The sequence below is a fragment of the Ornithorhynchus anatinus genome, chromosome X5 (assembly GCF_004115215.2).
Source record: "Ornithorhynchus anatinus isolate Pmale09 chromosome X5, mOrnAna1.pri.v4, whole genome shotgun sequence".
Taxonomy (NCBI): domain Eukaryota; kingdom Metazoa; phylum Chordata; class Mammalia; order Monotremata; family Ornithorhynchidae; genus Ornithorhynchus; species Ornithorhynchus anatinus.
In genome coordinates, this window is record NC_041753.1 from 7,114,263 (window position 1) to 7,124,881 (window position 10,619).

The window sequence follows — 10,619 nt, forward strand, 5'->3', positions numbered from 1 at the left end:
GAAAACTTATTCCCTGCCCACAATGAGTTTAGGGTCTGGAGGATGAGCTTACAGTCTAGAGGGCTAATAACGTTTAATAACGGTGCTGCTCACGGCATTTATGTGGCTAGGTGTCAAGCACTGGGCTAAGCGCTGGGGTGGAGACCGGATAACCACATCAGATACAGTCCTTTTTTTTCTCTCTCTTTTTGGTGTTTGTTTGGTGCCTACTTTGTGCCAGGCACCGTATTAAGCGCTGGGGTAGATAGAAGCTAATCAAGTTGGACACAGCCCCTGTTCCACGTGGAGCTCACATTCTTAATCCCCATTTTACAGAGGAGGCAACTGAGGCTCAGTGAAGTGCTGTGAGTTGCCCCCGGTCACACGGCAGACGAGCGATGGAGCCGGAATTAGAACCCAGGTCCTGGCTCCTGGGCCCAGGCTCTAGCCACTAGGCCACACCGCTTCTCCAGTGGGTCCCAGTCTGAGCCGGGAAGGAGGGAGCGGGTAGCGAATCTCCCCCCCCCCCCCCCCAGAGGAAACGGAGCCCCCCCCCCCCCCGGAGAAGTGAAGTGAATTGCCCAAGGTTATGCAGCAGACAAGTGGCCTAGAGGAAAGCCCGGGCCTGGGAGTCAGAGGATGCGGGTTCTAATTCCGCCTCCATCACGTCTGCCTTGTGACCTTGGGCAAGTCACTTCAGTTCTCCAGGCCTTAGTTACCTCCTCTGTAAAATGGGGACTAAGACCGTGAGCCCCATATGGCCCTGATTACCTTGTATCTACCCCAGTGCTTAAAACAGTGTCTGGTACATAGTAAGCACTTAACAAATACCCTACTGACTCCCAGGGCCCGGGCTGTTTCTTAGACCCCGATGCTTCCTGAGGGGAAGGGGAGCAGAGTCGTGGACCCCCCCCAGCCCCATGCTCTCCCCATTTCAGGCCAAGCAGAGGGCAAGGCTGGGCCTCTTCCCTCCCCGAGACCCTTTGCCCCCGGGGCCTGGCGGAAACACTATTTGGCCGGGTCCCAGGGCTCTCCTGGCAATCGCCTCCCCCTCCTCCACAAGCAGGTGGGGCAGTTGGGTAATCAACCCACAGTATTGGCTGAGCGCTTGCTGTGTGCAGAGCACTGTACTGAGCGCTTGGGAGAGGACGATACAATAGAGTCAGTAGTTGTGCCATCTGCCCACGAGGAACTCACCCCTCTCCTTCCTTACCTCGCTGTTTTCCTGCTGCCACCCAGCACGCTCATTTCGCTCCCCTAAAGCCAATCTGCTCACCGGCCCTCCACCTCAGACCTCTCGCCCAAACCTTCCCTCCGGCCCGGAACTCCCACCCCCTTCTTCTCCGACAGCCGATCAAAGCCTTCAAATCACATTTCCTCCAAGAGGCCTTCCCTGACTCCCCTCCTCCCTCTCCTTTCTGCACCGCCCTTGCACTTGGATCTGTTCCCTTTATTCACCCCACCTTCGGCTCCACAGCACTTTCATTCGATTGTATTTATTGAGCACTTATTGTGTGCAAAGCGCTGTACTAAGCACTTAGGAGAGTCCCAAATAATAACGAAATGTATTTGCAGTCCACGACGAGGTTATTCACATATCTTTAATATGTTTTAACTGTAACTGTAAGCCTCTCGTGGGCAGGGATAGTGTCTAGCGACTCTGTTGAATTGCACTCTCCCACAAGCTTAGTACAGTGCTCTTCACACAGTGAGCGCTCAATAACTATATCACTTGATTTGGAGGGGCTTACCGTCTACAAGGGAGGGACAAACGAAATAAAGTACGGATGGGGAAGTGGAAGGTATAAGGATATAATAATGTTGGCATTTAAGCACTTACTATGTGCAGAGCACTGTTCTAAGCGCTGGGGTAGATACAGGAGAATCAGGTTGTCCCACGTCAGGGTCACGGTCTTCATCCCCATTTTACAGATGCTCAGGTGCTGTGAGGCGGGGAGACACTATTAAATATTTAAAGGGCACACAGTTACAGTCATAGTCCCTGTAGGACCAAAGGTGGAAAGGGAAAATGAAGAGATCAGTTAGGGAAGGTGTTTTGGAGAAGTTTTTTGGGTGGTTTTTTTTTGCTTTTTAAGATATTTGTTAAGCATTAGAGAAGCAGCGTGGCTCAGTGGAAAGAGCCCGGGCTTGGGAGTCAGAGGACGGGTTTGAATCCCGGCTCTGCCACCTGTCAGCTTTGTGACTGTGGGCAAGTCACTTAACTTCTCTGTGCCTCAGTTACCTCATCTGTAAAATGGGGATTAACTGTGAGCCTCATGTAGGACAACCTGATTACCCCTGTATCTACCCAGCGCTTAGAACAGTGCTCTGCACACAGTAAGTGCTTAACAAATACCAACATTATTATTATTATTTTGTTAATGAGGTGTACATCCCCTTGATTCTATTCATTATTAAGCGCTTACTACGTGGCACCCAGTGTTCTCAGCAAGGGGTTAGATACAAATTGATGATGACGATATTTGCTAAAAGTGCTTACTATGAGCCATTCATTCATTCAATAGTATTTATTGAGCGCTTACTATGTGGAGAGCACTGTACTAAGCGCTTGGAATATACAGTTCGGGGCCAGGCACTGTACTAAGCGCAGGGGTGGATACCAGCCAATTGCAATGGGCAGAGTCCCAGTTCCACGAGGGGCTCACAGTCTAAGAAGGAGGGAAAACGGGGATGGATTCCCATTTTGCAGTTGAGGAAACGGAGGCCGGGCGAAGTAACTCGGCCACCGTCAGAAGGCAGGCAAGTGGGGGAGGCGGGGCGAGGAGCCACCGCGCCTGCGCCCTTCCTTCCCTGCGGGGGGAGGGGAGTGCGCTCGCGCATGCGTACGGGGGGCTCTTCGCCCCCCGGCGAGGCCGGCACGTGCTCAGGAGAACCTGATTTGCATAGCGTCTTTTGATTGGCTCTCCCGAGGCAGCCCCTTCCCAACAGCACGTTGGAAGATTTGCATAATCCTGTCACCGTGGGCCTAATGGGCAGAGAAAAGGAAGTAGCGAGACTTAGGGAGGGCAAGAGCCCGGGCTGCGGAGTCCCAGGTCGTGGGTTCTAATCCCGCCTCCGCCACTTGCCTGCTGTGTGACCTTCGGTAAGTCGGCTTCTCTGGGCCTCAGTGACCTCATCGGTAAAACGGGGATCCGGACTGTCAGCTCCACGTGGGACAACCCCAACGCCTTGTATCTACCCCAGCGCTTAGGATAGAGGAAGCGCTTAACAAACACCATCATTATTTTAAAAAACAGGCTGGAAAGAGCCCCGAGTCTTTTGAAAAGTGGTGTTGGAGAATGCTTGGGCGAATACCACGGACTGCCCAGAAAACAAATGGATGTGGGGGCAAATTGAGCTAAAGTGGTCTTTGCGAGTCCACATGACTAGTTCATTCAACCGTATTCATTGAGCGCTTACTGTGCGCAGCACGGTACTAAGCGCTTGGAAAGTCCAGTTGAGCCACAAATAGCGACAACCCCTGCCCGCAACGGGCTGGCGGGCTGGAAGACCGGATTTGGATTAGCAGATCTTGGCCACATCCTCAGGAGGCCTAATTCTCCGAAGGAGACACTAAGGCCAGGGAAAACGGTGGAAGAGGTGGACGGGCCGAGACGACGAGGGAAGAAGCGTTAGAAAAGTTCGGGATCCCGGACGTTCTGGAGAAAACAGGTCCGCGGGGTGGCCGTGAACCGGAAGCGACACGCCGACGGGCGCTAATAATAAAGTGGGGCCGGGGGAGGGTGAGAGGGGAGGTCGGCTGCCGCCACTCTTCCCCTCACGTGCGCCGGCGCCTCGAGCTCCGGCTCTCCCGCCACGGCCCTTTCCCGCGCGCAGGCGCGCAGGCGCGCAGGCGCGAGGCCGCCGGCGCAGGCGCAGAGCGCGCCCCTCCCTCCGCCCGCCTGACGTCGCCGCACCCGGAAGTCGTCGGGCCGGCCGGACGCGAGGCGCTCCGCCGAGGAGGCGGGGGCGGGGAGACGGCTCGTGCGGTGCCGCTCCGTCGGGGTCGCGTCCTCCCCCCCCGCCCCCCTCCCGGCCGGGCCCGCGCCTGCGCAGACCGGCCCCGCGGCCGTTGCGGCGCGGTCGTCCGGCGTGGGGGGGGAAGGGCCGTGCGCGCGGCGCGCGCCAGAGGTGACGGGCGAGGGGAGGGGGGGGCCGCTCCGCCCCACGTGACCCCGGAGGGGGCGCCCCGCCCCGCCCCCCTCCGCCCCATCCCCGGCGCGCGGCGCCTCCCGTTCCCCGCGGTTTCGCTCGTCGCCAACCGTCGCGGCCCACCCACCGCATTTCCCCCCCGGCGGCCTTAGGAAGGACCGGCCCCCCGCGATCCCGGTGACTCGGCCCCCCGGTGCCCGCCGCCACCATGCCCGCCCTGCTGGAACGCCCCAAGCTCTCCAACGCCATGGCGCGGGCGCTGCACCGCCACATCATGATGGAGCGCGAGCGCAAGAGGCAAGGTCGGCCGTCCCCTCCCCTCCCCTCCGGCCCCGGGACCCCCGGCCCCCGACCCCCTGCCGCCTGACGCCCCCCTCCTCCTCCTCTCCCTGTGTGTGTGTGTGTGTGTGTGCTCTTTTGCGTCCCGTCCGCGTCCCGCCAGAGGAAGAGGAGGTGGACAAGATGATGGAGCAGAAGATGAAGGAGGAGCAGGAGCGGAGGAAGAAGAAGGAGATGGAGGAGCGGATGTCACTGGAGGAGACCAAGGAGCAGGTGGGGCGCCCGGGCCGGGCCGGATCCTCCCCCGCCCCCCGCCTCCGCGGCCCCGCCCTCCGCCACCCCCCTCTCCCGCCTTTCCTCCCTCCCCCGTCAGATCTTGAAGCTGCAGGAGAAGCTGTTGTCGCTGCAGGAGGAGAAGCACCAGTTGTTCCTGCAGCTCAAGAAGGTCTTGCACGAGGAGGAGAAACGACGCCGTAAAGAGCAGAGGTGGGAGGGGGCGGGAAGGGGCGGGGCCCGGGAAGGGGCGAGGTGGGGGTGCCCGCGGTCACCTCCTCCTCCTCCTCCTCCTCCTCCTCCTCCTCCTCTCCCTCCCGTCTCCACGCCAGCGACCTGACCACACTGACGTCCGCGGCCTACCAGCAAGGCCTGGCCGTTCACACGGGGACGCACCTGCTGAGCATGCAGGGTGAGCGGGGGGTCGGGGGCCGGGCCCGGGGGAGGGGGCCGGGGAGGAGCGGAGGGGCTCACCTCCCTCCTCGTAACCCCCTCCCGCGCAGGGAGCCCCGGGGGACACAGCCGCCCCGGGACCCTCATGTCGGCCGACCGGGCGAAGCAGATGTTCGGACCGCAAGTGCTCACGGTGAGGGCCGCCGGGGCTCCGGTGGGGCCCCGCCCCCGGGGGGGGTCCCGACCCGCGCCCCCAACCCTTCCCGCCCCTCCCCGCGCCCCCCTCCTCTCCTCAAGCCCGGTGACTGTGCGGGTCAGGCGGCGGCGGCGGCGTTCGCGGCGGCGGCGGCACCGGAGCACGGGCAGTTCCAGGGGAGCCCCGGGGGAGCCTACGGGGCCGCCCAGCCTCCACACTACGGCCCCTCCCAGCCCAGCTACAGCCCCAGCCAGCAGCTCCGGGGTGAGACGGGGGCGGGGAAGGCGGGGCCGCGCGGCCGGGGGGGGGGTGGGGGGGGGTGGCGGGGCCGGGAGAGCCCCCCTCCCGGGACGCCCCCTGACCCTCCCCCGCCGCCCCCCAGCCCCGGCGGCCTTCTCCACGGTCCCGTACCTGTCCCAGCCCCAGCAGCCCTTTGCCGTGCACGGGCACTTCCAACCTGCACAACCAGGTAAGGAGCATCCCACGCCTCTCCCCACCCCCCCGTCCTCGCCCGGACGTTCTCCTCCTCCTCCGGTCGGTCCCGACCCTGCCTCCACCCTCCGTCCGCCCCCCCCAGGCTTCCTGCAGCCAGGAGGGGCCCTGTCTCTCCAGAAGCAGCTGGAACACGCCAACCAGCAGTCCGGCTTCTCCGACTCGGTGAGCCCCGGGGCTGGGGCCGGTCGAGGGGGAGGAGAAAGGGATTTGGGGCGGGGGAGGTTGTCCCCAGGGCCGTCCCCACCCTAACCCTTCCCCAGCCCCTCGCCCTCCTCCCCGGGGCTTGCAGACATCCCTGCGTCCCCTGCCCCCCCCAGGCCCTGCACCCAGCCCCGGGCCTGCTCGCATCCCCCCAGATCCCCGTCCAGATGCAGACGACCACCAAGGTGAGAGCCTGGGCCCTCCGCCCCACCCCGGTCCCGTGTCCTCCGCTTCCTCAGAGCGGGCCGCACCCGGCTCCGGGCCCAAGGGGACAGCCCGAACCTGCTTTCCCGGGGTGGGGGCCGGGCAGGGCCCCGTCGGTGACCGTCTCCCCCGTTCTTCCCCCCACACCTAGTCGGGCTTCCCCGCCCCCAGCCAGCCCGGCCCCCGTCTGCCCTTCATCCAGCACAGCTCAGCCCAGCGCTTCTACCACAAGTGAGCCCGCTCCCGTGCCTGCCGGTCAGCCCAGCCCCCGCCCCAATAAAACCAGACTTTCCTCCCCTCTCCTGGCTTCCAGTTCTCCTCATTCACCCGTCCGTTCCCCCCCCCCGAGAAGGGCCCCGATCCGGTTGGCGGGGACCCGGTTCTGGCCCGGAAGAAGGAGAAACAGCCAGTGGGGAGGAGGCTCATATTAAACTTGTAGTTTTATTGAGGTTGATTTAACAAATGTGTTGGGTGGGGAGGAAAGGGGGGCAAGAGGGGAAGGATTGGGGGGGGGGGGGGGCAGAGCAGTGTGGGGAGGGGATCCAGCAGGCAGGCAGGCCCCCACACCCCTCAGTCAACCTGGTGGGGCCTGCTCTGGGGGGCCCCCCTTCCTGCTGCCCAGACGTGACCCCTTGGGGGGAAAAGGCAGGACCCTCAAGGAAGAGGGACCTGACCGCAGCCCCCAGCCCATGATGGGAGGGAGGGGCGGGTGGGGACACGGATGGGGACGGGCGGGGGGAGCGAGACACTTAGCCAGAATCAGAATCCTCAGGTTCCTGTTTCTAGATTTAATAATAAAAAAAAAAATAAACCTCAGTGGGCCAACCGCCCCCCCACCCACGAGCCCCTGTGCCCCCAGCCTGTAGTGTGAGCGTGGGGGCCGAGGCAGGGGAGGGGTGGGGGGGGGCCCGCTCAAGGCCTCACCTCCACCCCGCCCGGCCCTGGGGATGGGCAGGGAGGGGAAGCCGGGGATGGGACGGGGGAGCCCCGACAGACCCGGAGGAAAAACCAAAATAAAACGTCAAATAAATCGAGTTGGGCGCCCAGCCGGGAAGGGGGAGAGGGGCGGACCGGACCGGGCCTGGCCAGGCCTCCCCAGGCCTCCAGCGTTAACACTGACTGCCGCCGCCACCGCCGCCGCCGCCCTGGAACGACGGCCAGAGAGACCGGGGGTCAGAGGGGCCGGGCCGCCCCCACGCCGAGACCGGCCCCCCGCGGCCACCCCGCCCCGACAGGGCCCCGCCCCGACCTACCTGGGAGCCAGTTACTTGGCCATGGCCTTGATTGCGACGGCCGCCTCCTCCGTCATGGCCGAGAGCACCGTGATCTGCGGGGAGAGGGGAGCGGAACCGGGGGTCAGGGGAAGGTGTGGGGGCCGGGGCCGCGCACGGGGGAAGGGGGCCGGGCGCGGGGCCTACCAGGATCTCCTCCCCGCAGTCGTACTTCTGCTCGATCTCCTTGCCCAGGTCGCCCTCGGGAAGGCGCAGGTCCTCCCGCACCTCCCCGCTGTCCTGGAGCAGTGACAGGTAGCCGTCCTGGATGCCGATCAGCTGGTCGGGGACACGGAGACAGAGAGATGTGGGGTCGAAGGCCCTCGCAACCGGTGCGGGATGACCCCCCCAACCCCACCCGCCCTCGCTCCCCAACCCATCACCCCCCGCTTTACCTGAAAGTCATTCCGCTTGATGTTGGGGACGTCCATGTTGTGGGTGGAAGGGCAGATATCTTCGTATTTCTTCCCGGTGAAGATATCGATGCCAACAAGGTGCACCTGGAGGTTGGGGGAGGAGGGCACAAGTGGAGTAGGAGGAGTGAGGCCCACGAGGGTGGCTGAGGCATCACAGCTAACCCCCAAGGAGGGCGGGGAAGGAGGTGGGATCCTGGGGCTTATGGGACCCCAGGTAACGGGCTGGCAGCTGATGACGATGAGTTGTGGGGGAGCACAGGAGAGATCGGGGCACCGCGCGGAAGCCGGGCCACAGTCCTCGGTGGGGGGCGGGGGGGGGGGTCCTGCCTCAGCTTCTTGGGGAGACTGAGAAGAGAAGCGAGGCTCCCCACCCCACCAGCAAGCCAGGGACCAAATACCAGCTGGAGGGGGGCCTTTATAAGGAGGCAAGGCCGGGGAGTTGAGAATGGAAAAAGAAGTGCTGTGCCGGTGGGGAGCGGGGGAGCAGGGGGAAAGTCTGGCCGGACCTTGGCGTGGCCGTGCTTGCCGGTCTTGGAGGTGGACATCTCGACGATCTTGCAAGGCCGCCCCTTGAGCACGACGAAGCCGTTCTTGCGCAGGGCGGAGCACTGCATGGGGAAGGTGGCCGAAGCCCCCGCATCTCCCGTCTCGAAGTCCAGGTCATCTGCCATTTTGAGAAGCTGCGTTCCCAACTGGGGAGGTTGGGGGGGGGGGGGGGGGGAGGGGGAACGGGGTGAGTGACATCTCCAATGGGGGCAACGGCCACCTGGCCCCTTCCCCATCCCCCAGATGGGTAAAAAGCGCGTGGGGCGAAAGGGTAGGAGCGGCAGGACGGGCTGGGACACCTGGGTCCTCTCTCCCTCCCTCTCCACACCCCCCCCCCAAGCCCTGGGGCCAGGGTGGCAGGGCTATAATTAGCTAAGGCGCTCTGAGCAAGCGGGTGGGGCCGGCTGACGCAGAGGTGGGGGGGCGGGATCCCGGGCTGCGCCCGCTGCCCCCGCTCGGCAGGAAACCACAGGGTGGGGGATTCCCCCACTTCCAGGCCTCCCAGGGAGGGCTGGTTGGAGGGGGTGTCGTGGGGGGGGGCCCCACTGGCACAACCCCATTGGGGGGGGGTTACCCTCGGGCCGCCCCGGGGCCCTCCCCCTTGTCCCAGAATGCACTTGGTCTCTGATGGAGACCCATGGCAGCCTAGTACATGGGGGGGGGAGGGGGGAGACTGAGTCAATGGGGGTGGGAGTAGGAGCTGGAGGAGAGCGCGGTACAACCGACGATTGGGAGCTCAAAAGGTGGGGCAGAGGGAGGGAGGGGAGGAGGGCCCGCGGCCAGAAGGCTGGACCAGAAAAATGATAAAGTAAAATAACTGGAAACCCGATCTGGCTGTGTCATGGTTGGAGGCCTGAGAATAGACTTCCTCCTCCGCCCCCACCCCCCCTCCAGTGGGCCGCTCCGGGACCCGGGAAGAGATTTGAGGGGGCTTCGGACCCCCCAGTCCTAGAAGCGGGGATTTCTCGGGGGGGGTTGTGGGTGCGAAAAGCAACGCAAGGACTTCAGACTGAACTTTTTTTTGCGGGGGAGACGCTGGACATATGGCACCACGCTGCCTGCCCCGACCCCGTCCCCGCTCCATCCCGCCCCCCCCTAAAACGAAGTCAAAAATGCCCAGGAGGCGGCCCCCGCGCCGCCGCGCGTCCCCGGGGGGCTCCCTCCCGGGGACCACGTGGGGCCGGGCCGGGGCCCCGCCGTGCGTCCCGACGTCCGTGCGTCCGTCCGTCGGTCGGCGCACCACGCGGCCCCCGCCCCGGCCACGCGGCCGACGCTCCCCGACCCCGCGACCCCCCGTCACGTGGCCTCGACCCCGCGGGGCCCCCTCCCCCCCGCACACGTGGCCGCGCGCGCCGAGGGCCCCCGGCCTCCCGAGGGTCCCGCGGCGGGCCTTTCTTCTCGCTCCCCCCACGTGGCCCACGCCGGGCCTCCCGCGTCCCCGCCGCCTGCCGGGCCGGGCCGGGCCGGGCCGGCCGGCGCCCCCTCTCCCTCCCGGGCTTGGCTCGCCCCGCGGCGCGCCAACGTCACCGGCCCAGACCCGCCGCCGCCGCCGCCGCCGCCGCCCCACGCGCCAAGCCCGCGCGCGCGCGCGCACGCAGGCTTCCCTCCTCCCCCTGCCCCCTGCAGCCGGGCCCCGCCAGGCGGCGGCCGCCTGCCCGCCCTCCCTCCCTCTCTCTCTCCCTCCCTCTCTTCCCCCCCCCCGCCCCGCCACCACCTTCGCCGCTCCGTCCTCGCGCCCCCTAGTCGCCCCGCGGCGCAGGCGCGCCGGGCCCGCCCTCTCACCTCCTGTGCGCAACAACGCACTGACTCGACCCCGACCGTCCGTCCGCCCGCCGCGAGCTCGATCGCCGCCGCCGCCGCCGCCGCTAGCTGCTGCACACGGGTCCCAGTGCGCAAGCGCCGACTCCCCACTGACCAACCAAGCCGCGGTGTGACAGCGGCGCAGGCGCTCTCCCTATCTCCCCCGCCCTCCGCCCCCGCATTGCGCAGGCGCACCGCCCCTCCCCGCACTCTTCCCCCCGCCTACCGCCCACCTCCCCCCGGCGCGCCTGCGCACCGGGGCTCGGCCGGTCCCCTGCGCTCCCGACCCGGCGGCAACGCGCAGGCGCAGTTTCGCCACCCGCTCCCCCCTCCCCCTCCCTCCCCGGGCCGCGGGCCCAATCGGGGCCTCTCTGCGCCTGCGCGGAGGGCCGCGACGCCCACCGCCCTTTCCCG

The 10,619-nt window shown here is 65.5% G+C and overlaps 2 protein-coding genes across 5 annotated transcripts; one reads left to right on the plus strand and one right to left on the minus strand.

Annotated features, from left to right (window-relative positions):
* Positions 1-3,914: 3,914 nt before the first annotated feature.
* On the plus strand, positions 3,915-6,472 carry GPS2 (G protein pathway suppressor 2). 3 transcript variants are annotated; one of them, XM_029055365.1, is made up of 10 exons: positions 3,917-4,433; positions 4,574-4,683; positions 4,784-4,896; positions 5,016-5,095; positions 5,187-5,269; positions 5,374-5,536; positions 5,655-5,741; positions 5,850-5,929; positions 6,085-6,153; positions 6,324-6,472. In XM_029055365.1, the coding sequence occupies exons 1-10, from the start codon at positions 4,340-4,342 to the stop codon at positions 6,405-6,407; spliced, it is 963 nt and encodes a 320-aa protein (XP_028911198.1). In that variant the 5' UTR covers positions 3,917-4,339; the 3' UTR covers positions 6,408-6,472. The 3 variants fall into 3 exon arrangements, with proteins under 3 accessions (XP_028911201.1, XP_028911198.1, XP_028911200.1); XM_029055367.1 differs by having other exon boundaries at positions 3,918-4,433; positions 5,395-5,536; XM_029055368.1 differs by lacking the exon at positions 6,085-6,153 and having other exon boundaries at positions 3,915-4,433.
* A 122-nt stretch (positions 6,473-6,594) lies between these two features.
* Positions 6,595-10,290, minus strand: EIF5A (eukaryotic translation initiation factor 5A). 2 transcript variants are annotated; one of them, XM_039910786.1, is made up of 6 exons: positions 10,188-10,265; positions 8,366-8,551; positions 7,839-7,943; positions 7,591-7,722; positions 7,426-7,499; positions 6,595-6,954 (listed from the first exon to the last, which is right to left on the minus strand). In XM_039910786.1, the coding sequence occupies exons 2-5, from the start codon at positions 8,528-8,530 to the stop codon at positions 7,437-7,439; spliced, it is 465 nt and encodes a 154-aa protein (XP_039766720.1). In that variant the 5' UTR covers positions 8,531-8,551; positions 10,188-10,265; the 3' UTR covers positions 6,595-6,954; positions 7,426-7,436. The 2 variants fall into 2 exon arrangements, with proteins under 2 accessions (XP_039766720.1, XP_028911258.1); XM_029055425.2 differs by lacking the exon at positions 6,595-6,954 and having other exon boundaries at positions 10,188-10,290.
* Between the last annotated feature and the right edge of the window lie 329 nt (positions 10,291-10,619).

What these genes read in the sequence shown, in the direction of transcription:
- EIF5A (XM_039910786.1), bottom strand. Translation starts at nt 8,530, where the DNA reads ATGGCAGATGACCTGGACTTCGAGACGGGAGATGCGGGGGCTTCGGCC. An exon ending in GCAAGCACGGCCACGCCAAG is followed by an intron (nt 7,944 to 8,365) that starts GTCCGGCCAGAC and finishes CCCAACCTCCAG; the next exon opens with GTGCACCTTGTTGGCATCGA. An exon ending in ACTGCGGGGAGGAGATCCTG is followed by an intron (nt 7,500 to 7,590) that starts GTAGGCCCCGCG and finishes CTCTCCCCGCAG; the next exon opens with ATCACGGTGCTCTCGGCCAT.
- GPS2 (XM_029055365.1), top strand. Translation starts at nt 4,340, where the DNA reads ATGCCCGCCCTGCTGGAACGCCCCAAGCTCTCCAACGCCATGGCGCGG. An exon ending in GCACCTGCTGAGCATGCAGG is followed by an intron (nt 5,096 to 5,186) that starts GTGAGCGGGGGG and finishes CCTCCCGCGCAG; the next exon opens with GGAGCCCCGGGGGACACAGC. An exon ending in CTTCCAACCTGCACAACCAG is followed by an intron (nt 5,742 to 5,849) that starts GTAAGGAGCATC and finishes CGCCCCCCCCAG; the next exon opens with GCTTCCTGCAGCCAGGAGGG.